Below are 26,654 nucleotides of genomic sequence, written 5' to 3' on the forward strand. Positions count from 1 at the left end.
TGAGCCAACTAAGTAACCCGGTTATCGGCAATGGTTCCTCATCATAAGAAAAAATCATGGATTTTAATCAAAACTTGGGCCGGACCCATGTCTGGTATGAAATTTCACAAACCATACCTGGTTCGATATACTAATCACACCCAAAGGGTCTGACACGAATTCTAATCGGACCTTCCCTGATCCTATAGGGTTTGGTGCGGGTCGGGTCCGAGTAAAACCTGATCCATTGACATCCTAGTCCTGAACTACTAATGCAACGCAGGGGAGATGGACGGCTAAGAAGCGGTCCAACACGGCAGGCACTAATCCCTTCAGCAACTGCGGAGACGTGCACTCAAGCAGAAACACTTCAATTCCACGGCCAAAGGCAAAAACCAAACCGGTACGTCTTCCCCGGTTCCTTCCTCCCTCCCGCGATCGATCTCTGCAATACAATAGCCTTTTTCCTTTTTTTGTTCTTGGGGGATTTTCCAGAGACAAGAGAGAGAAAGAAGGGGGTTGTATTTGGTTGGGAAGATGGGCGAGGCGGGGAGGGGCAACCGGCCGGCGTGGCTGCAGCAGTACGACCTCGTGGGAAAGATCGGCGAGGGGACGTATGGGCTCGTCTTCCTCGCCAGGAGCAAGCTGCAGAGCAACCGCGGGAAGTGCATCGCCATCAAGAAGTTCAAGACATCCAAGGACGGTGATGGCGTCTCCCCCACCGCCATCCGCGAGATCATGGTAACCCCCAGCTCCTCCCTAGTTCCTTTCGCGGCTGTTTTCACCGATTGGGCTCGATTTTACGCGGTTTCTTTCCCTGCCCGTTCCGAGAAACCCTCCTTTTCTTTCTCAATGTGATCGGAGGAAACTTGACTGTGTTTTTTGGTGGTTTCATGGTTGGAATTCGGTAATAGGACCCACGTACGATTGATGTTACTGAGAATGAAATGCGCGTACCATCATCCTCAAAGAGATTGAGGAGAAGGAAAATTGTCTGTTGTTGGTGATAAGCTGTATATCGCCCGGAACGTGGCTGTTGATTTGTGCCGCCTTTTGGTTGCTGCGATCTGTGCCGATTGAATGGGGAGGAATTTTGATTCAATTCCACGTTATGACTTTGCAGTTTTAACTCATTTGTCTGTTAAAAATTGATGTAGAGAAGGCACCCTTTTAGGAGGGGGTTTAAGGGTTTTTGTGTTGATGCATCGGATGAAAATTCGTAGAGTTATTTGGATTCAAATGTTATAAATTAGATTGTTTTTGGTAGGTTGAAATTGCTGATTCGGTTATTGTGGCTTAATTTTTTCTCCGACATTGTCAAGTTTACATGAGGCTATGTGTTCTGGATGTCTTGATCTCGATCGGAATTTAGTAGGTACTGTTAACAGTCTCTCGCAACACCAACTTTTAACAAGTGGTTCAGTCTTGTGCTCTGTGTTGTTTTTTGCTAGTTACCGTTTACCGATCCGACTTGTTTTCCTATTTTTGTCGTACTCAGATAATTTTCTTTGGGTTGAATTCCGAGTGTTTACCATCTACAAACAGTATCCGCTATATATCGCTTCATCTATAGCTAATGCAAACGGGTAGACTTAAAGTTTCAAGGACTCAGTATTGGAGCTAAGTCCCATCTAAATATCTAACTGGGAGCATGAATTGGGTAAAGGAGAGAATATGCTACCAGCTGTTTGACAATCCAGATCATTACGTTACTTAAAAAAATGCCTTGCATTTCCTTGTTTTGCAAACACAGCTTTATTTTTTGCTGATGTTGTTTTTTTGAGGTTCAAGGGACGTTTTGTAGTGTAATAATCATGTGAGACTTTCTCTTGATCTTGTGTGTTTCTTGTTTGTTATGTTGTCATTTAAATTAAACAAAATTTCTAACTTTCTACTATGCTGGTGATGCAGTTGCTTAGGGAAATTTCCCATGAAAATGTGGTCAAGCTTGTAAATGTGCACATTAATCATGCTGACATGTCCTTATATCTCGCATTCGACTATGCTGAGCATGATCTCTACGTAAGTACTTTCCAGTGCTATGTGTTTCTTGTATTTTTTTTTTTTTTTGGTATTTGGTTTATTTTCTTGTCTGTTATATCATCCTTCTTTTTATTGAAATAAATGAAAAATCAGTTTGAGATTTAATATCTTGGATAAAAATTATTCCATTCCCCTGAACATGGTTCCAAATAAATGCAGCATTTCAACTGAATGATTTCCTTTCCCCTGTCATGGTAGCTCTAATGAAGGAAAAATGAAGATTTTATTAGAAAAACAAAGATTTTATTAAGATTACAAATGTCATATGCATGAAGTTGTTATGTGGGAGGAAGGTTGACAGATTGTCACTTATGCCATTTGAAGCAGATCAATGGAGTTGGAATTCAAACAAAGCAAGTAGAATCAATTTATCAAGATCTTGATAGCCCAAAAATTTGGAATCTTCTAAGCATGTTCTTCAACTTAGAGAGCTAGGTCGATGGCATCAAGCAAGGGGGTTGCCAAATATTTAATCCTTGATATGTGAAGCTCTAAAATTGCCAAGGATAAGACAAAGTTAATGTCTGAGGTGTTCTTGAGAAGACAGATGTTTTAGAACAATGCTAGTGTTAATGCTCTGATATAGAGAAGCTTCTCATCTTAGTCACCTATTTGTTTTGCTTCTTGCAGGAAATCATTAGGCACCACAGAGAAAAAGTCAACCATTCTATCAATCAATACACAGTCAAATCGTTGCTCTGGCAGTTGCTTAATGGACTAAACTATCTTCACAGGTACTAGAGATATTGTTTTGTTTTTCAAGTTATCTAAACATGTTTTTATTACTCTCCATTGTGCCCTTAAAACCATATCCATTGGCATAAATTTCATTAAGTTAAAAGATATTCTGATTGGCTATAAGTTGCAAAATTACCTTTGATTTGTATGTATTTTTCAATCATGTTCCAACTTTGTTTACTAAAATAATTTTTATGCAGCAACTGGATCATACATCGAGATCTTAAGCCATCTAATATCCTGGTATGATTTTCAAATGTGGTGGTGCAACTATCTCAAGTTCATTGATCTACAGATTGATCATTAATGTTTCCTTCGATTCATTATCTTTTTTCCTCTTTCTCTCTCTCATACACACACATGCCTTGTGCCATTTTCTAATTGGACTTTCATGGACCAGGTTATGGGGGAGGGAGAAGAACATGGAGTTGTTAAAATTGCTGATTTTGGGCTTGCAAGAATATATCAAGCTCCGTTAAAGCCTTTGTTTGAGAATGGGGTGAGGAACTATATATAGGTCCATTTCATTCTGTGTAGTTGTATTTTGGGCAACTAGATGGATAACCCATTCTACTCCTGTACAGTTTTCCATTGTGGGCTAGTCTTGATAGGAAAACCCCGCTAGAGTAACTGTATCCCCATGTGCTACGACCATATCTGTTTGTTGAGAGAGCATTCTTGATTCCAAATATGTCCGAGTCTTAACATGTTAGGTTGTGCTTTAGTTTCGACTGCTTAGTTTTTCTAAACAACGTGTTTTTGGGGAATTAACCATTCTATAACAAGTCACTTTTCTTCTAAGAACTCCATATCCCTATGCTCATTGAATTCTTTTCTTTTTTCCTGCTGCTTGTTCGGCATTCTTACTTTCATGTCTTTTATTATATAGAGATGTTGAGATTGTTCATGATGTTTTGGTATATCTATTCTTGAAGAAAAAAGAGATTCTGGTATATCAGTTGCATGATCTGCATGGTATCTCTTATAACCCTCTACAACAAGAACTGGTGAACCAACTGCTTGGCCATAGTTACCAGGCAACAAATAGATACGAGAAAAGAGAAGTGAAGCAGAAGCAAGGAAGCAAGTGTTAAAAAGTACTATGAAGCAGGATACTGTTGTGAAGCAATATTGGAAGCACATGAAAAACAAAAAGGAAACACATAAGAAGCAATATGAAGCAGGAGCGGAACCAAATAAAAAATAGCATGAAAACAAGTAGAAAGCAATACAGAATCAGCATGAGGGCTTGTTATAAAAAAATGTGTTATTTTTAATATGAAAAACATAGGAAGTGAGGAGGGGGAGCAAGAAAAAGCGAGAGGAAAACACTTTGGAAATCAATTTAGGTAGCGAGTGAGGAAGCAGACTTCTCAATAAAAGGAAGTGGGTTTTCCATATTTAGAGTGGTTTCCCAATGCTTCCCCTAGTTTCGTGGAAGCGAGGAGTTTCCTGCTTCCGAAGCGAGCTTCTCCATATAACAAGAAGCTTTTGGTAACATGGTTTGGTCATGCCTTTCTCTTTATGTCTTATTTCATTCAGTAATTAACAGCATGATTGATTTGAGCAAATGAAAGCCTAATGCACAGAATTGAGAAGACTTTTAGAAATACGTGAAAGTGTTCCACTGTATTTCACATAAATGATTGAAGGGCATTTTTCAAGTTTTAGCTGAAAATGCCCTTTCCTTTTGTTTTTGTGGGATTTAGTTGCTATCAATCTGAACAAACTTTTGATTCCATAGGGTCAGGTTTCAGTTCAACAAACTAAGCATGCTGAAGGGTTTAACATTGAAAGGGCTTGATTTGACACACTAGTGAGAATTATATTCATTCTGATGAATGAGAAAAGAATGGAGGGAAAGAGCTTGGAAAAGGAAAGACGTAAGAAAAATTCAGATAAGATTGAAGACAAGAAAAAGCAATCAAAAGAGTAAGGCATAAAAAACAAAAAGAAACAAAAAATGATAAAAGAAGATTCCCAAACTACATCCTGGAATTGTACTGATAGCTCATTTACATTGCTGAAATTTTAGATGCTCATTTATTACAAGTCTTTGATATACAAGAATGGCCTCTAGGATATCTTTCTTGAAAGGATATTATAGAATTGGTGGCTTGTTTGTTGGGCCTGAAGGATGAAAATTTCATCTAACCTTGGTTTTTTTATGAGAAAATTAAATTGATACTTCATTAAATTTCAGTTTTTTGTTCTCTATCCAATTGTCAATTGTTTATGTCCCATTTGGTTGACAGCCAAAACCAAGTGAAAACCCAATTAGAATACCAAAACCAGGTTTTTGGCTCCATTTTGATGCCAAAAACTTGGTTTTGGCAAACAATAGAAAACCTGGTTTGTGAAATCACTTAACCAATTTAGAAATATCATGATAATGATGTGATATTTCTAATTTTCTGATGGTTTAAAAATATTGTGGTGTTTTACCTATTTAATCATTTTTATCATATCATCTTAATATTGTTAACAATACTTTTAGATATCAGTAATATATGTGCTCTCTCTGGTGACCCGGTTCTCAGCTAGGTTTCCTCGTCATAAAAAACAAAAACAAAACCCTGTGCTCTCTGGTCTCCCTTGGTGGTCTCTCATGACGGGGAGCACCATTTTTCTTTTAATGAAAGTTTACTTGTCATTAAAAAGAGAAGGGGAAGTGGTTGAGTCTTTTGTTGGACCTTTCACATTGCAACCATTGGCCCCAACCTTGTAGCTCTTCAATGTTAAGCATTTTTCTGCTTTTTCCAATTTAGTTTGCTTTGCAACAATTGACACCAACTTGAGATTGGGAGAGATGCATGTTGGCGAATCATGTAGAGAGAGAGTTTGCTTATATTTAGGGGTGGCAATCGTGTCGGGTTGGCGGGTCAACATACCTCAACCCGAACCCGACCCGTTTATTAAACGGGTCGGCTGTGGCAAACACGAACCCGGCCCGTTTAATAAACGGGTAACCCGACACGACCCGCCAACCCATTTAATAAATGGGTTGGGTCGGGTAAACGGGTTCTCAAGTTCGCGGGTCAGGTTGACGGGTCGGGTTGGCGGGTCGACGAGTTGACGGGTCGGGTTGGCGGGTTGGCAGGTTGACCCGCCCGCCTAACCCGTTTATTAAACGGGTCAGCCGGGTTGGCGGGTCGGCATACCCCAACCCGAACCCGACCCGTTTAATAAACGGGTTAGGCGGGTCGACCCGTTTATTAAACGGGTTGGCTTAAGCCCAACCCAAACCCACCTAAGAGTTGGGTTGGCGGGTCGTGTCAGGTTTTGCCACCCCTACTTATATTGATGAGCAGTTCTCTAGGGATGATGTGAAATGAACAAATACAAATACAAATACAAATACAAATACAATAGAATGTCACTAAGGGCTACAAGAGAGCACAAATACAAAAAGGGCCACTAATGGACCAATTGCAATCTCATAAAGGAGATAATCACCAAACACCAATCACAAAGAAAACACAATGTAAAAAATATAATATGTATTGAATCATAAAAATGCTTAGAAAAACATATCATAATAAAAGGGAGAGCTCTATTTATAGAAACAAATAAGAGACAAGAGGGAGGCAGTCCAACAGCCATTGGATTGCCTCCAATGGTCACATTTATGACCGTTGGGAGCAGTCCAACAGCTAGTTGGACTGTTCCCAACAGTCATGTTGACTGAAAAAGATAATAAAAGACTTAAAAATCTATACAGCCCCTACTAGGCTGTCCCTATTACATTAAGTGAAATGACCAAAAAACCCATGTTATACATGTATATATATGTATCAGAGTCACCGATATATTGAAAATATCGCGATAAATTTCAGCAAGTTATATTTCTCGCAATAAATATCGCTACAAAAAACTGCGTCTGTTTTCAGATTTTGCTTTAAAAAAAACACAAATTTATTAAAGATACAAATTTGGAAAAATCACTGAAATTTTTTTATTTAAAAGCAACCTTGGCCTCAAAACTTGGTTTGATTTGGTTCAAAAACCAAATCAAATCCATGAGTTTTGCAAATTTTGTGTTTTTTTTCAAAAGATATTGTTTTCAAAAAATATGAAAAATAGAGGATTTAAAATAAAAATACTATTACTTTCTATTAATAAAACAGAATGATTTCCAAAAAATCTCAACTATTGGGTGAGATTTGAGAAAATCCCCAAATCGAGTGTCATTAAGGAATGTTTTTTAAAAAGGGCATTTTTGGAATTATTCAAAACTTTAAAATGTGGGGGTTTAAAAAGTTTTAAAGGGTAAAATAGAAAATAAAAGTAGAAACGTGTTTTAAGGGGTTTAAAGGTTTTTTAAGGAACAGATGAGGACCTCGACCGGCTCGGTATTGTTTGTTAGTTGTTAGTTGCTAACTTAGTTGCTCATTTATCAAATTATCTTGTCTATTTTAAGGTCTTTATCTTAGTTTTCTTTTATTTTTCTATTTTCTGTATTTTACTTTTTTTTTTAAAATTTATTTAAATTTTTATATATTGCCGAGATATTCCCCGATTTACCAACTTTCGAAAATCTCTTCGAGAAATACCCTTGCCAAGAAATTACCCGTAATGATACAATTGACTATGATATGTATATCTGATATATATTTATATCCATCAATGTTGTGAAAAGCATTGAGGCATTGCGAGGTGCTCCACCAAAAACTGAAGCGAGGCGTTAAGCGTAAGCCTCAATTTTTTTTAAACTTAAAAAATATCTAAAAATATAAATAAATAAAAAATACTTTATTCATGAAGTAACAACCAATAAGAAATAAGAAATATCAAATAAATACTGAATATGAAAATAACATGTAAAAGTAACATGAATGCAACAACTTGATCTATCTAAGTTTCTAACAAATAAAATTTGAGCATTCAATGAAAAAATTAAGTAATAAAAGCATTAACAATTAAATTTCTCAACATCATGTCATAATCATATATATCATTTTAACACAAACTAAAAGTCACAAATCACATTAACAATCTTAAATACCAAATTACAAACCTACACATACACAATAGATTGCATGTACATACACAATCTTTATATGTAGTTATCTATGTCACATAGGTGCGAGTGCGGGTGTGGATGCGGCGATGCGACACTTTAAAAAAACTTAGGTGCGGGGAGGATATATATACATATATATATATATATATATATATATAATTTTTAACAATTTTAAGGATAAAAATGGACCTCGGTGTGGTTGACTTCACCTAACACAAAGGAAGTTGTGTCCAAGTGTCGCACCTACCTGGGTGCGTGTGCGGTGCCCTGTTAGAAGAGTCCGTGTGACATAGGTAGTTACGTACATGTACAAACCTACACATAGACATTCAATTACATGCATGTTCGCCTATCAAAAAATTATTTTAAAATAATGACACAAACTAACATTCACAATTTGATAAACACAATCTATACAAAAACCAACACATACAAAGTCAATTACATGTATATACATAATCACATGCACCACCAATTAATTACATAGAGAAAAAAAGAAGAAAAAAGGAAGCGGAAAGAAGTGACAACAGAGAAAGGGAAGAAGAAGAAGAAAAGGAGGATGAGGGAAGAAAAAGAAGAGGAACAAAGGAAGAAGGAAAAAAAGGAGGAAAGAAAAAGAAGCGACAATAGAGGAAGGAAAGAAGAAAAAGTTAGAGGGAAGAAAAAGAACAAAAGAAAAAGGAGAAGAAAAAAAGAGGAAAGAAGAAGAAAAATGAGGGAAGAGGAAGAAGAAAAGGAGGAGGGAAGAAAAAGAAGAAGAAAAAAAAGGAGAAAAGAAGAAGCAACAACAAAGGAAGGGAAGAAGAAAAAAGAGGAAAGAAGAAGAAGCGGCAACAGAGGAAGGGAAGAAGAAAAAGGAGGGAAGAAGAAGGAGAGAGAGAGAGAGAGAGAGAGAGAGAGAGAGAGAGAGTACCTGCCACCGGTGGTAGCAGTCGCTGATGGTGAAAAGGACGAGGGTTGGGGATCTAAAGGGAGGGGGGTTGCCCTAACACCAGGCCTCCCTCCCCCCCTTTTGTTTAAATTTTTTTTTTAATGTCAAATGAGGCGTGCGCCTCAAGGCGTATGAGGCACACACCTCAGGCATAGTTGCGCCTCAAGGCGAAAAGCCTCTTGCCTTAAGGCAAGTCACACTTTTTCACCTTGAGGTGTGTTTTCAACAACATTGATATCCATACAACATATTTTAATACTCTTCCTCAAACTTACGATGAGATCACCAAAAGTTTGTTAAGAAGAAAAATAAAACGTGGTAGGGGAAGAGCCTTGGTGAAGAAATCCGCAATCTGAAATTCAGACGGAAAGTATGATAAATCAATCGTCTCCTTCAAGTGTTCTTCTTGAACATAGTGACAATTCATTTTGATGTTCTTCGTTCATGGAATGCATAATTGCTGGCTGGCTATATATATGATACTTTTGTTATCACAACATAGCTTTAAAAGTTTCGAGACATCAACTCCCATATCTGTAAATAAAGACCGCAACCACATGACCTCGGTTGTTGTAGTCATCACCCTATTTTCAACTTCTGTGAAGGACAACGACACCTTCAACTGCTTTTTACACCTCCAGGATATAAGAGAATCACTTAAGAATACATAAAAACCCATAGTTGAGTGCCAGTTATTGGGATCTTCTCCCCAGTCAGAATCAGTATATGCATTATGATTTAATAATGAGGAAGAGGATAAAAATAGATCTTTAGATATAGTGTTTTTAATGTATCAAACTATTCACACAACACTTATGTGAACCCAAGTAGGCACATGCTGAAATTAACTTGCAGTATGCAGTGCATGCGCAATATCCGGTTTAGTAATAGATAAATACATTAGTTATCCAATAAGCTGCCTATAAAGAGTTGGATCATCCAATAAGACTTCGTCTTTAGCTCTCATTTTAGGATTAATCACTTTAGGAGTGGTAGCAAATTTCTCGTCTGTGATCTCCGAACGTACAACAATATCAACTGTAAACTTTATTTGAGACAAGATATATCTTCTTGGCGAATAGGCTACTTTGATACCTAAGAAATATCTCAAGAAACCAAGGTCAATTATATCAAAAGTTTTCTTAAGCATAATTTTAATTTTTTCAACTCCCTTCTTATCACTTTCAGTGATGATCATATCATCAACATATAGAAGCAAAATGACAATCGTAGAATTTGTAGATCTTATAAACAAAGCAATGTCAATATAACATGATTTAAATCCAAAATTTTACACAGTCCTATTGAATTGATCATACCATGCTTTAGGGGCTTGTTTAAGCTCATATAAAGCTTTACGAAGGCACTATATCAAGCAGTTGACTATATTTTTTAAGTGCATATGGATGCTCCCCATTACCACGTCTAGAGTAATGTATAAGATCATGAATAGGTTATCTTCCAATGCTTGATTCATCTCTCAATTCAGTAGTATCACTAACTTAATTATCATTATTTTCACAATCATCAATCTTAACATTTGACTTAGGCAACAAGTCAAAAAAGGCATACTCGGATTCTTCCTTAGATTTTTCAAGATCAAACCCTTTTTCTTTTTTCAAGAAAAGTAACATTCTTAGACACATAAAGTTTGTCATTTTTTAAATCATAACACCGATAGCCTTTTTTTGGTTATCGACATATCCAAAAAATACATATTCAATAGCTTTGGGAGAGAGTTTATCATATTTTTCAAGAAGCATAAAGCATTTACATCAAAAAACCCTTAATCTTTTCAAATCGGAAAGAGTTTTTAAAAGCTTTTCAATTGGAGACTTGTTTTCTAAGATTTGAGAAGGCATTCTATTTATTAAATAAACCATGGTAAGAGTTGTTTCGGCCCAAAACTTTTTTGAAAATTCTTTTGAAATAAGTAAAGTCCTAGTAGTTTCAAAAATATGACGATGTTTTCTCTCGACAATTCTATTTTGTTGAGGGGATCCTGGGACACGACTTTTGGTTTAAAATACCATTGTTTTTTAGATAAGTTTGAAATTCATTTGAAAAAAATTCTCTCCCTAAATCAGAGTGAAAGATCTTAATATTTGTTTTAAATTAATTTTTTACAAGAATATGAAAATCTTTAAAATATGAAAACACTTCATATTTGAATCTAAGGAAGTAGATCCAAGTATGTCTACTAAAATCATATATAAATGTAACATAATATGATAAACCATCTTTTGACATAACGGGATCTGGACCCCCACACATCTAAATGCACCAATTAAAAAATTTCATTAGATAAAGAAGTTCTAGACATACCGGTTTAGTAAGCAATGAAGTAGTGATGGGAGCGTAGTGAAGTGATTGTATCAAATATTTTGGATTTATCATTCAAAAGTATGGAGAAATTGATGGAGATGTAAATAATAGGATAAAGGTTGGGTGAATGAAATGGAAAAATGCAACTGGAGTGTTGTGCGATCGTAGAATACCATTGCGGTTGAAGAGAAAGTTTTATAGGACGACTATTAGGCCCACTTTACTATATGGTACAAAATGTTGGGCTGCCAAGAGATATCATATTCAAAAAATGAGTGTAGCTGAGATGCGTATGCTTAGATGGATGTGTGAAAATACAATAAAAGATAAGATTCAGAACGAGGAAATACGTAAGAAGGTAGGCGTTGCACCCATTGAAAATAAGATGAGAGAGAATCGTTTACGGTGGTTTGGACATATTCGGCGAAGGCCTAATGATGCTCCAGTTAGAAGGATGGAGAAATGGAAAAATATATTAGTTAAAAGAGGTCGGGGTAGGCCTAGGAAGACTTGGATGAAGATGATAAGAAAGGATATGAATGTTTTGAACCTCACCGAGGACATGGCATTGGATAAAAATGATTGGAGGAGAAGGATTCATATGGAAGACCTAGAATGATTTTCTTTGTTGGTTCATATCGCCGACCCCAATTGTTTGGGATGAAGGCGTAGTTGTTGTTGTTGTTGTAAAGAAGTTCTAGACTAGAATGAAACATTTTCATTTTTTCAATATACAATCATTACATACATAGTCTTTTTCCTTACAAGATTTTTTCAAAACGAAAAAAAGAGATAGTTTGGATATACTTGGATCTCCTAGAGGCCTATGCCAAAGGTTTAAGCCTACCTCTTTAGCATAATTATAAAAAGATTATTTAGAAAGACAAAAAATTCATATAGTAAGGGTCTCCTCTTCTATGACCTTGCCCAATCAGCTTCCCAGACTGAAATTCCTACACTCAACAAGCCTTAGATGACAAAAAGACCGAAAAAAGATTTAAATTAAGTTTTGGAACAACTAACATTTGAAACAAGAAAAATTCTTTGATTCATTTGATTTTTTTTTTTAAATTTCTTATACTTTTCACATTTAAATAAGTTTCATCGGCGGTTGACACACATGAAAAATACGAATTGGTGCAATAGAAAAGTAAAGATTCATTATGTGTTATGAAAAGAGGCTTTAAATCCAAAATCCAAAAGAACTTACTTAGAATAGAAGAGGAAGATACTGTGGCACCGAATGTAGTAGTGACTTTTAGGATTTGTCAAACAGCCTCCACAATTTGGGTGATCTTCAAATCATTGAAGTTGCCTCATTTTCTTGTTTCTTCATGTTTTTGGAGGTTCTTCACTCAGCGCAACCACCTTTCTTTTGAGTTTTGGACAATCCGGTCTTATGTGCCCCGGTTCATTACAAAAGCGACAAATGATTTTTCTTCCTCCTCCATTGTATTTTCTCTCAAAGTTAGGAGGTTTATAGTTTTTTACAGTTTTTGGTTCTTGATACTGTAAGGATCTCATCACTAGTCTTTTGCATCCCAAATCAAGTTTTCACTTGACACACTTGGGCAAGAGCCTCACTTATAGAAGGAGCAGAAGTTCTATGGAGAAAAGATGACCTACTTGCTCAAATTTCGATCTAAGGCCATATAAGGAGAAAAAAAATTCTCTCTACTTGCATTTGCTTCATTTCAATTGTTGAGCCTTCCCATTTAGGTTCTAGAATAGCCAATTCATCCCATATGGGAGATAAGAAACCATAAAAATTCCTTACACTTTTATCTCCTTGTTTGGTATCATGCACTTTATCTTAGAAATAATATAACCGAGTCATGTCCTTTTGAATGAACGTGCTCTTTAAAAACACTCACATCATATTCTTTATTGAATTTGATAATGTTGGTAGCGATCTTGAACTCCATGGCATTCATGAACCATGAGAGTATTTGAACATTATTAGCCTCCTAATCCTCCATTCTTTCTTGATATTCTTGTAGAGTCTTTTCTTTTCTTTTTCTTTTTCAGAAAGCTTTAATTTGATCTCCTGCTCTTGTTAGCTTTAGTTGGGGTTCGGTAGTGGTTTCACTAACAAAACCCCACAACCTTTTCTCTTTGATGTGGTTTTCCATGGTGGTAGCCCACATCAAATAATTGCCTTCGTTAAGCTTTTAGGAGATGGCAGAAGAAGATTCTCTTTCACCCATGATGGCAATCACAGTGAGGAAGAAGACTTCAAGATGGCCACCACCACAAAGGGATCAAGATCAAGATGTCTTTCAAGCACAAGAGCCCTAGGCTCTAATACCATGAAATGAACAAATACAAATACAATAGAATGCCACTAAAGACTACAAGAGAGCACAAATACAAAAAGGGCCACTAATGGACCTATTACAATCTCACAAAGAAGATAATCACCAAATACAAATCACAAAGAAAACACAATGTAAAAAATATAATATGTATTCAACCAAAAAAATGCGTAGAAACACATATCATAATACAAGGGAGAGCTCTATTTATAGAGCCAAATAAGGGACAAAAGGGAGGCAGTCAAACAAGCATTGGACTGCCTCCCAACTGTCACATTTATGACAGTTGGGAGCAGTCCAACAGCTAGTTGGACTGTTCCCATCAGTCATCTTGACTGAAAAAGATAAAACTAAAAAAGGAAAATTACAGAAAATAAAAGACTTATCTATACAGCCTCTACTAGGTTGTTCCTATTACATTAAGTGAACTGACCAAAAAAACCCATGATATATATATATATATATATATATATATATATATATTAACATGATGTTGTGGACCCTTTAACCAGATGTGGATTTCTTGCTTTTAACTGATTTGCACTTTTGAAGTAATTGAATGCATAGATTCTGATGGACTACAAAATCGATATGGCTGATTGTGTTCTAGTAACGAAATGTGTGAGGATTTGGTCCTCCTGAAAGTTTCATTGGATTCATTCTCTTAAACTTTTACTAGCTTGTCTTGATGAACGGAAATAGGAAAAGAAAACTAAGATCACTCTGTTCTTTTGAGAGTATAAACAGTAAGGATATTATAACTTCTCTGTATGACTTGAGAAACATGATTGTATTTTTGCCTAACCTAGATTTTAGTAAAAGTGTCCAAGGTTGTTAAATGCGATGAGGCGAAGCGAGGCGTTGAGCCTGCGCTTCGCCTCTGAGGCGTACACCTCAGGTACTGAGGCGTACGCCTCTCACAACTGGTATGGAAGTGAAGCGGTGGGAGGGGAGGCAGTAAGAGGACCATGCGCCCAGCTGGTACGGAAGCGAGGGATATGCTGGTCGTCCGGTGGTCGGAGAAGACTGAGCAGCAGCTGCAGCACAGCAACTTCGGTGGTCGGTGGTCACAACTGGTCGGAGGTTGATGAGGGGCGCATCACAGCAACGCCTCAGTACTTTGAGCGTGTGCCTCGCCTCTGAGGCGTACGCTTCAGGTACTGAGGCGTACGCCTCTCACAACACTGAAAGTGTCATAAAAGTTTAGAACTCCTTGCCCCTATGGTTTTCACTGTGAAATTCCTCATAATCAATGGGTATGTAGTAGCTTTTTACAAGTATCAGCATTTTGTAAAGTCTGCTGAAAATTAAATGGCAAAGAAAATTTAAATTTAAAATAATTCATGGGTCAGAAGCTAACCAATAATTGCATTAAAAAGGCTTTTGCTTGGATCTCTTATTCGATAATTTGATGTTCAGCCGACTGAACTCCAAGGAATCATATCTTCTTCCTTTTCTCTCCCCTCAAGAATGGCTAAAAATGAGCCATCTAGCTTTTAACAAGGTTAATATTTAATATTTCTTATATTGCTTGCCATGGGCAGTTCTTCTTTTGTGTTGGGGATGTCTTGCACCAAATATTTCTGAATGTGGTGCATGATGATTGTAATTTTTCTGGTAGTTTGTTGTATGGTTTGATAGTTCAAAGACGCTTGGTTTTGCAGGTAGTTGTAACTATTTGGTATCGTGCACCTGAGCTGCTTCTTGGGGCCAAGCACTACACAAGTGCTGTGGGTATCCTGTAAAAAATTGTCTTTATTGTTAAGATGTATGTATTGTCTGGTATGTATATCAAAGTATACTTAGATGTACTTGTTTTATCTTTTTTATATCCTTTTTCTTTTAGTTCTTCTGTATTCCCTTTTGTATTTAAGGCACATCTTTGGTATACATATTGGATGTTTAATCTTTAGTTTAGGTAGACTACATATGCTTAATGCATACTCTTAAGGGTAGAATAGGTAGTTTATTTCTTATAATTTTAGTCATTACTTAAATGACTAAATTTTGTATTTATATTTATATTTTTATTTGTATTTTTTTTGGTCAAAATAGATTGACCAAACTAGCCATTGAGACTAGGCCTAACGGCTAGTTGGAGGAGGTCCAACTAGCCGTTGGACCATCTTCAACTAGCCATTAGGCTAGTCCTCTTCCATCTTTTATTCTCTTTCTCTCTTATATAAAGGTGAGTGTGTGTAAGTGTTTGGTGAGAGACTGATGGGTAGTTAAGTGTGTGTATGTGACTGATTGTAGTGAGGTTGCCTTGTAATATATGTTTTTGATTAATAAAATATTTATTTATTTTTATGTTTTTATCTTGTTCCTTATTATGTGTTGTTTGTTGGGTCTAGCCAAATGTATCATGTTAATGCATTTGTATTTTGTTTGTGTTAGTTAAATCATTATTATTTTTATTTTATTTTTTGGTGTCTTGGGTCCCGTGCCACTTCGTGACATTTATGAGTTTGGTTTTTCATCTGATTATAATTATTTTGTTATAACGTGCAAATTTTGGATCTTTTGGAAGCCATTATGTTGGGATTCCATTGTGTTTGTGGAGGATCCTTAACTAAGGTCAGATATGTGGGCCGTCGGATGCATTTTTGCGGAACTGCTGACTTTAAAGCCACTGTTTCAAGGAGTGGAAAGTAAATCGACACCTAACCCTTTCCAGGTATTATAGTTGCTTAACTTGTATTTTCCATTTTTTCAGGGTTCACTTTTTTCTTTGACTTGATTAATTGTTTTTACTCTATCTTTTCTACTTTTTCCTGCTTTTTTAATGCTAGTGGTTGCATTTCTAGTTGTTACATATCACATGTATTCATTTTGTCTCTTGCAGGTTGATCAACTGGACAAGATATTCAAGGTGTTAGGTAGCATAAGTTAGCTTGCCCTACTTGCCTTGTCTTTTCATTGCATGTATAACAATGTCCAATTATTCTTGTTACAGGTCATCCCACCCCAGAAAGATGGCCTAACCTTGTACATCTTCCTCATTGGCAACAAGATCACCAACATATTCAAGGGCGTAAATAGTATGTTTTACTATGAAAAATATATCTTGGACTTTGCTACTTTAGGAATTTATATGTGCATCTTTGGTTAAATCACATTGTGTTTTCTTGCAGCGATAATCCTGGCCTCCATAACATTGTTCATCTTCCTCAGAAAAATCCTGCATATGACCTACTCTCTAAAATGCTCGAGTATGTTGTTCCCTATTACATATAATCAGCCTATATTTTTATATTTTTTTGAGGTGATTACTGCAGTTTGGATGTCATGATAAAGCTGCTAAGGATGATGGAACTTAGCATTGTCAACATTTTATTTCCTTTTTCAATCACTTCTATATTTATTTTATATAACATGCTTCCATGCAACTGACGGTCTCTGCCATCCCAACTTGAGTGAGAGGATGTGATGCCATTACATATTCATTGGGGTGCCGAATGAACTTCAACAGTAATCAGGATATTTCAAAACAGCGCCTAGCAGTTATCTTTGATTGAATTCTGTGAATTTTGTTCATGTGATAGTTGATTCTATCGCAAGACTAGTTTACTGCATGCTTATGATGTCTTAAACTGCTCAATTATTTGTGATATATTTTTCCTATAGGAATTGCATGCTTCAAAAGTCATTGGTAGTTTCAGAAAAAGGATATTCAGTCATGTGAGGGTAGAGATCGTGCATCTTTATTTTGTATGTTTCAAGGAGGTGGAGAATTTGCATCTTATATCTAATCTTCTATCATCAATGAAACTGGAAAAGCTAATTTATTAACAGCATGTCCAACTATTTTTAGTAGTTTGATGCTTAAAAAAAAGGCAGTATATATCTCTCTTCTCATCCTATTGGTCTAGTATTGTGAGACATTTATGAATTAGATTATTTGTTATTGATAATGGGAATGTGTGATGATGTGTGCACACAAGAATATATGCTTATGGGTTTATTTTAAATCTAGAAAAAAGATAGGAGTTGAATCGTGTAGTTGCCTCTTCTGATTTGTAATTTTTTTCTTGATAAATAGAGTGAAGGAAATAAATATGATAAATCATGGAGATAATATTAAAATATAGAAAAGTTCAGTATGATTACCATCGGGGATTGTTTAATGAATTGAAAATCAAATACTAGTCTATTGATAGCGTAAGCAATGTAATATTAACTTCTTATCTAAACAGATGGTATGCATTCGTCACAAAACTTTTCTGATATAGCTGGATTGTTAATTTGCATTGGCCATTATGTGCTGTAGCTTCTTATTTAACTCTTCAGTTGTTTATGATATGATGGTGATAGTGTATGTGGAAGTTCATTTTATACTTCATCAGTTGTCAAAGAAAATCAGTGCACCGGATGGGGTGGAAGTATCATTAGAGATAACATGATATTGTTGATGGTTTTAATGATCTTAACTATTCTACACTGATGAATAATTTTTTTGCTAATTGGTGTATAACGGGTATAATATGCAATATTATTGTTTTATTGGAGAGCATTTGGGTGTGCTGTTCCCACATTTTAAAAGCTATTTCTTCAGTCCGATGTACAGTGAGAGGCTGAGAGCTGCTGGAGGATGTGAGCTGGTACAAAGAGTAAATGAACATTATCATGAAGAAGATAACCGTAATGATTTAGAACCTCAGTTCTAAGTCTATTGTCTCAGAGATCAATGTTTGCCAAGGCTGGTAGCACTTTAATGTTCTCCATTTGTGCAAAATTAAGTTGATGGGTACTTGGAGAATTTCCCAATGAGTAGTATTGAACTTTAGTGGAGTCCTGAAAGAAAACTGGATTTATATGTTCTTGATCTGATTTAGCAGTTCAATCAAACTATTCTCTCTCTATATTCTCAGTTATTTATGTTGCTTGTTTCTTATTAGAACTTGAAGTGCCTGTTTGAGTATTTAGTTCAGTGATAGTCAGATTGCACGTAATTTCCCCCCCTTTTTTAGCTTAGTCTTTTGTTTACATCCCCATGCTTTTGTCTCATTAATTACGATCTGCAACCGATGTTTGTCATTCTTCTTTTTTGATCTTCAAATGGTGCACTTTTTATTTCACACTGACTTGTTTCTTGGGGTTTCTACCTTCTCAATTCATATGCAGGTATGACCCTCGGAAACGGTTAACTGCCACACAAGCTCTAGAACACGAGTAACATTCTTATCTTCTATTCTAATTCAGAATCCTTCTTCTGTATGTTATATTTAATTGTCTCAAATCTTCCTTTATAAGCACATGGATCAAAAATATATTTTTCTTTGCCCCTGTTATGGAGTGCCTTGGGTTTAGAAGCTGAGCCACTACGATGGAGTGACTTCACCGTTCAATAGTCATGTCCCATTCATCTATCTTAAGTTCTTTTGCTTGGGCGCACTAAACATTGGTTATAGGTAGTAATTAGAACCTTGATAAGTATACTCACAATAATGAAAATACAAAAAGAGTACAAGTGGGTGCTTCTTACAAAAACACAAAAACATACACACTCAAAACCACTTACGGATCAATATAAGAGCACAACCACACAAGCCACTTAGGGGCTAAAACACAAGTAAAAAAATATAAGAATATTATTAAGAGAATGCTTGTGAACAAGCTTGACATGCAAAGAGGGGTTACACTTCCTATTTATACACAAAAGGAAGCAAAGAAGAGCCATTGAGAAGTGCTCCCAACAACTAGAAATATAGTTGATGAGAGCACTTCCCAACAACTAAAAATATAGTTGTTGGAACCACTCCCAACAGCTCTATTCCAAGTAGGGGTGCACACTAAAAATATAGTTGTTGGAAGCACTCCCAACAGCTCTATTCCAAGTAGGGGTGCACACTAGCCGAGCTTGGGTTGTTCAAGCTTGGCTCGGCTTGAGCTCAGAGTCGAGCTTGAATAACACTGTCCAAGCTCGGCTCGGTTCTGAGCTCAAGCCAAGTCGAGCTTTATAGTATTTAAAAAAAAGTGTTTTAAAACTTTTCAAAGGTTGGATTTGAACACGCCACCTCTACAAAATTGTACAAAGCCTGACCACTAGAGTAGGCCGTCCTTTTCTGATACAAGGGACGGAGAAAAAGTATGTTAAGTACAACGTCAGTCACTTTTTTTTTATAAAAACCTCTACAACAGACAAAGCAAAAGGTATATTCAGTATACAGTACACAGAAGCAAAACAACATGCTAACATTATTACCTTTTGACAAAAAACTCGTTAAGGCAAAACTCGATTTTCGTATCACAGATACAATACCAGACTGAGCCTAACAGAGCTGTGCCTTGATCAAATTCAGCTCATGCCAAGCTTAATCTGATGTTCAAACTTGGCTCATTTATATTTACAAACAAGCTCGAGCCGAGCTTAAACAAGCCAAGCCCAAGTTGATCTCGGGTTAGCTCAGCGCTTTGTGCATTCCTAATTCCAAGGGCATTATAAGGACTATAATGCCCTTGAGAAAAAAATAAAATACATTAAAAAGGAAAACCCTAAAGTCCCCTCTAGGAATACCACTAATTACATAATGTATAATGACCAAAATACCCCTAATGGGTTTTCCTTATTACATAAAGAAATATATATAGTGTGTATATATATATATATATATATATATATATATATATATATATATATATATATATATATATACTTTAACATTTAACACCCTGCCCTCAAACTTACAGTGACTCACTGTAAGTTTGAAATTAGAAAAGAAGAAACCCATTACATAAAATGTCTCTATAGACTTCATAAGTTCTTTCATTTGATGTTTTTTTAAAGGATGCTCAATCATATGCTCCATTACACAGAGGATTTTCAATATCATCAATTCTTGAAAACCTGTAAATAAAGCTAACAAAACAATCCAACTATGCATATTTATATCATAAGAAGATTTCAAAGGCTAACTAAATTAGTGATATATTATGGAAAGAGGATGACCAAGCACACAAACATACAATATATAGAAAATTTTTAATAAGTCAATTTAACATTTTTCAAAAGTATTTAAAGTAAAAATTAATTTTGAAAAATCATTAATTTCAAACATGATAACCATTAGTCACTTAAATCATTCATGAAAATCATGCACACATATATCTATCACAAAAAGCACATTAGTACATAATAGGCATGTATTTTCAACATTATTAATACTATGAAGAAATAACACACAAAGGAGTATAAATAATGAATCATTTTTACACAGCGGAAGATAAGAAATGATTTTATTCACTTAATAAAGATTTAAGAAAAGTAAAATAAACATAGATCAATTTCATTATTACATTTTAGAAGCAATATTAACCACACATGATATGCATATATGAATGAATCATGTAATAGTTTAGAATCAACGAAAAAATTACTTATGGACTAATTTTAAGAAATCCTTTCAAGAGATAACAATGAAAATCTTTCAAGAACACGCACTTAGAAGACTAACTAATGAAACAAATGATATCTCAAAGAAATGCCACAAAGGCTACAATGAGATATTAATATATGATAGTGGTCACTTATAGACCAAGGGAAAACCCACAACGAAAATACACACCAAAAACTCACAAGGTAAAAATAATATATTCTTCATTAACAAATGCTTAGAAAACATTAATTAAACTTATGCAAAACATGCAAGATAATAAATCCTTGAACATATTTAAAATATTCCTTGATCACGCAACTAAAGCATATTTAATGCAAAATGTATGAAAACATTTCAACAACCATTTCTCATGAGAGCAAATGAGTTTAGAAAAATTATGAAGAGATCTAAAAATCTCATATAACACAATGAATGATATTATTAATAAGTCTTAACACTAGTTTGACCACCACAAACAATCACTTCACTAGACCTCCAAACCTAAAAAATGAAGTGTAATAGCTACTAGAACAAGAGCATAACCACAATGCCACTAAAGGGCTAAAACACACACAAAAAGTGTGAATAACCAACAACTTTTGTCTACATATAATGACACTTAAAAACAAGTGTATCAACGACTAGATCAAGAGTACAATGGGTGCACATAACTCACTATATTGAATAACAATATATGTTGTCAATATAAAATGACACCTGAAGCAAGTGTATTAGCGACTAGAACAAGAGTATAATGTCGATGCCACTTATGGGCAAAACAAATACACAAAAGTGTAAATAAACATCTCGTCTACATATAATGACACTCAAAATAAGTGAATCAGCTACTAAAACAAGAGTATGACTAAAAAAATACACAAAAGTGTGAATAAGCATATTTGTCTTACATATAATGACACTTAGATAAGAGGCATAACATGATAAAACACAAGAGGTAAGGAGAGCTTATAATGAAAACAAATTAATGTCATTAAGAAGAATAAGAATATCAATATTTTGAAACTCCATAGTTTCAAAACACAGGAAAAACAAGATATCAAACATCCAGTACTGTAAAAATGGCCAAACAAATGAGTGGTAAAATGCACTCATAGAAACCGATGTCAATCATCTGCCAGTTAGTAACATACATATACTAATAAGATGACATGAGGTGCACACACAACTCACTCCAACGACTAACTCAGATTTTCAACAACAATGAGTTCAGAGGCCAATCAACCATCAATCAGGCTCAAGGTAAATGACAACACGTCACTCATACACTTGAGAATCTAGATTGATAAGATGACTTGAGGTGCACACATAACTCACCTCAATGGCTAACTCCGACCCAATAACAAAAAGGCCAAAAACAAATTATGCATTATATAAAATTCAGTGATGGGCAATTCGAATGCCATAAAAAAGCAATACATACTCACGGAAAACAATTTTCAAAAAAGTGAGTTCATATATAAGAATCGATTTGAAAAAACGTTTCGAATCAAATTCAATAAAGGTAGATGAAAATATAGTGCAGTCATATGCACAATAAGATATCAATTGATGCAATCATATGCGTGGTCAATACAAGCAAGTCTACTATGAGACAACAAAGACATACACCATTAAAGAAGGACAAAACATATATAGAGATTCTCAAAGAACAAATAAATCACCATGTATTTAGAGATTCAAAATCTTGCATAACTATCACCAATCATGAACCCACACATGTCACACAAGAAATTTTATCACAATGCAACAAATATGAGATTTCTAAGGAACATGTAATAAAATACCATAATGCACAAGAACCTTCTAAAAGTTACAAAGGTGCACAAACACTCACACACCTCAAACAAGAGGCAAAAACAAACAATGTAATGAAAATACAAAAAGAGTACAAGGGGGTGAGAACACAAGAACATACACAATCAAGACCATTTATGGGTCAATATAAGAGCACAACCACACAAGCCACTTAGGGGCTAAAACACAAATAAAAAATATAGGAATATTATTAAGAGAATGCTTGTGAACAAGCTTGACATACAAGAGGGGTTACACCCCCTATTTATATACAAAAGGAATCAAAGAAGAGCCATTCGGAAGTGCTCCCAACAGATCTATTCCAAGGGCATTATAAGGACTACAATGCCTTTGAGAAAAAGAATAAAATACATTAAAAGGAAAACACTAAAGTGCCTCTAGGAACACCACTAATTACATAATGTATAATTGCAATGAAAAGAGGCGGAAGCACCAATAGAGCAAAAGTCACTCTTTAAGAGCGACTACTAGAGCCAAGAACACAAACACCAAATGTGCACACACAAAACTCTCAATTATAGAAAATGACTTAAAAGTCATAAGTTGGATATTATTGAAGAAAGGAAGAGAAGGGTGAAAAACCCATACCACAAGAGGAGAACACCTCCTCTATTTATAGAGGAGGGAGGCACAAAGAAGGGACTACAAGGGGGCTCCCTTGTAGTCGTTGGGAGCTCCAACGGTCAGAACCGTTGGGGCCCCAACAACTACAAGAGTGGGGCCCCTTGTGGTCATCCAAAAGAAAGAAAATAAAAAGAAAAAAAGGAAAAAAGAAAAAAGGAAAAAGGTAAAAATAAAAAGTACATTGGCTGATTTACAAGAATACCCTTATCGGGTATTTCAATAAAAGAGAATACGTATATATATATACATATATGTATATATATACTTATATATATACGAATGTATATATATATATAAGTATATATATATATACATATTTTAACACGCCCCCTCAAACTTTACGGGGAGAAGACCGAAAGTTTGCTAAGGAGAAACATAAATTGTGGAGTTAGGAGCGCCTTGGTGAAGAAGTCAGCTAGTTGATACTCTGAAGTAACATATGGTAATGAGATAGTCCCTCTGAGGTATTCGTCTCGAACATAATGGCAATCCATTTCGATATGCTTGGTCCGCTCATGAAAGGTGTGATTGCTGGCAATGTATATCGCACTTTTGTTATCACAGCAGAGCTTGGTGGGAGTGGAAATGGGGACGCCCATGTCAGCAAGGAGACTTCTGAGCCATACGATTTCCATAGTTGTCATTGCCATGGCCCGATATTCAACTTCAGTGGATGACAGTGAAACCTTCTGCTGCTTCTTGCATCTCCACGAAATGAGGGATTCACCTAAAAAAATACAAAGACCCGTTATTGAGATACGATCATTGGGATTTCCTCCCCAGTCAGCATCAGTAAAAGCAGTTAAGTCAAGAGATGAGGAAGAGGATAAGAAGAGTCCCTTGGATATAGTATTTTTGATGTATCACACAATTCTCATTACCTCCGCCATATGAACCGAAGTAGGTGCATGCGGAAATTGGCTTGCTGCATGAACCACATGAGCTATGTCTGGACGTGTGATGGATAGATAGGTGAGAGATCCGATTAATTGACGGTAAGGGGTTGGATCCTCAAGTAGAACACCATCTTCAAGTCTCAGTTTTGCATTAATAACTTCGGGAGTCTCAACTTTCTTTTCATCAGATATTCCTGACTTGGTACAAATTTCTGCAGCTAATTTAATTTAAGATAGGATATATCCTCGCGGAGAATAAGCCACTTCAATCCCTAAAAAATATCTCAAATAACCAAGGTCAGACATATCAAAAGTTTCTTTTAACATGGACTTTACATCATTTACTCCCTTTTTGTCATTCCCAGTAATGATCATATCATCAACATACAGTAGAAGCATAATAATGGAGTCACCTGTCCTTTTAACAAAAAAAGCAGTGTCAGTATAGCAAGAAGAAAATCCTAAATTGATTAATACGTTACTAAACCTATCATACCAAGCTTTAGGAGCTTGCTTAAGTCCATATAAAGCCTTTTTTAATTTCAAAATTTTTCCATTTAAATTCATACCTGGAGGCGGTTCCATATAAACTTCTTCATTTAAATTACCATTCAAAAAGGCATTTTTGATGTCAAGTTGAAATATTGGCCATTTTTTGACTGAGGCTATAGCAATAAGAGCTCGAACACTAGTCATTCGAGCAACTGGGGCAAAAGTTTCATCATAATCTACCCCATACTCTTGGGCATATCCTTTGGCTACCAACCTAGCCTTATATCTTTCCAATGAACCATCACTCTTAGTTTTTACTTTAAAAACCCATCTACATCCAATGGGTTTCTTGCCATTGGGAGGATCAATGATTTCCCAAGTTTGTGCCTTTTTAAGAGCATTAAGTTCTAGTTCCATAGCTTCATTCCAATGAGCATATTGCTTAGCATCATTGTAATGAGATGATTCATGAAAGGAGTGAAGAGCAAGTAGGCATGCTCGAAAGTTTGGAGAAAAGGAATCATAAGAAACAAATCTATTTGGTATTTTGAAAATCCGATTTGATCTTCTTTGAGAGGTCTCTTCGATTGACTCACTTTGAGAGAATTTTTCAAGGGCACAAGGAGGATTTCTTTCATTCCTTCTAGAGTAGACTTGTATTTGTCTTGAAACATTTTCTTCTAAGTTTTGATCATCATTTGGATGTTCAAAATGATCTTCACTAAGAGGTTCACTAGGATCAATATGATCATCTATGATGTTTTCTTGAGGCAACAAGTCAAATAGAAAGTAATAATCAATATTCTCATTTGGTTGGTGCGAAAAACCATTTTCCTCTTCAAGGAATGTGACATCTTTAGAGATATAAAACTTGTTTTTAAGTATGTCAAAACATCGATAACCTTTTTGTTTTTCGCCATATCCCAAAAAGATACATTCAATAGCCCTAGGAGAAAGTTTATCATTCTTGTGAGTTAGAACAAAACATTTACATCCAAAAATTCTTAGTCTTTTATAATCGGGAGACATATTGTAAAGTTTTTCAAATGGAGAAAGATTTTTCAAAGAGGATGAAGAAGTTCTATTGATAAGATATATAGGGGTTAGAACCGCTTCGGCCCAAAAGGATTTTGGAATATTTCTTGAAATTAATAACGTTCTTGTAGTTTCTATTATGTGTCTATGCTTTCTTTCCGCAAGACCATTTTGTTGCGGAGTGTTGGGGCAAGAACGTTGGTGACAAATTCCATTTTCTTTTAAATAGTTTTGAAAATCATTGGACATATATTCGCCTCCCGAATCAGACCTAAGAATAGATAGATTTCCTAAAAATTGATTTTTGACCATTGCATGAAATTCTTTAAAGAAGTAGAAAACTTTGGATTTGCGACTTAGAAAGTAAATCCACGTAAATCGAGTGAAGTCATCAATAAAGACCACGTAATACGAAAAAACTCCTTTAGACAAAATAGGGGAAGGTCCTCACACATCAGAATGAATAAGTTCAAATGGCCGAGTGGTAAAGTAACTTCTTTGAGGAAATGGAGTAGCTTTAGATTTCCCAAAAATGCAATCTTTACAAGTCATGTGATTGTCTTTACAAGTATTGTTCAAAAACGGAAAAAGAGACATTTTTACAAAATTTGGATGACCAAGTCTCTCATGCCATATTCCAATACTTTTGTCTTTTACAAGATTGCAAGATGACTTAGATGAAAGAGTAAAAAAATCCATAAAGTAGAGGTCACCCCTTCTATGGCCTTGCCCAATCAGCTTCTCTGACTGGAGATCCTGCACGGTGCAATCTTTAGGTGAGAAAGAGACTTGGCATCCATGGTCGGTGATTTGGGAAACGGAAAAAAGATTTAAATTAATTTTAGGAACGATTCTTACTTTAGGAACGACAAAATTTTTAAAATCAAGTGATCCAATACTTTCGATTTTTAATGATGTACCATCGGCCGTTGAAACATAAGAGGATATGGGTTCGAAAAAAACATTTGAAAGAGAGTTTTTATGAGATGTCATATGAAAAGAAGCACCGGAGTCTAGTATTCACATACCTGGAGGTGATGA

At 35.5% G+C, this 26,654-nt stretch overlaps 1 protein-coding gene across 2 annotated transcripts in view; it reads left to right on the forward strand.

Annotated features, from left to right (window-relative positions):
- Positions 1–357: 357 nt before the first annotated feature.
- The window catches only part of CDKE;1 (cyclin-dependent kinase E;1), a 56,681-nt gene continuing 30,384 nt past the window's right edge, over positions 358–26,654 (forward strand). For both annotated transcript variants that reach the window (XM_089987856.1, XM_089987857.1), the window contains exons 1-11: positions 358–720; positions 1,891–2,001; positions 2,653–2,756; positions 2,961–3,003; positions 3,161–3,259; positions 15,019–15,088; positions 15,937–16,031; positions 16,200–16,233; positions 16,311–16,395; positions 16,489–16,566; positions 18,479–18,526. In XM_089987856.1, the coding sequence (XP_089843982.1) occupies positions 517–720; positions 1,891–2,001; positions 2,653–2,756; positions 2,961–3,003; positions 3,161–3,259; positions 15,019–15,088; positions 15,937–16,031; positions 16,200–16,233; positions 16,311–16,395; positions 16,489–16,566; positions 18,479–18,526 (971 nt within the window). In that variant the 5' untranslated portion in view covers positions 358–516. The remainder of the gene's footprint in view (positions 721–1,890; positions 2,002–2,652; positions 2,757–2,960; positions 3,004–3,160; positions 3,260–15,018; positions 15,089–15,936; positions 16,032–16,199; positions 16,234–16,310; positions 16,396–16,488; positions 16,567–18,478; positions 18,527–26,654) is intronic.

This window comes from Nuphar pumila, chromosome 14 (genome assembly GCF_984573655.1).
Source record: "Nuphar pumila chromosome 14, dmNupPumi1.hap1.1, whole genome shotgun sequence".
Lineage (NCBI taxonomy): Eukaryota > Viridiplantae > Streptophyta > Magnoliopsida > Nymphaeales > Nymphaeaceae > Nuphar > Nuphar pumila.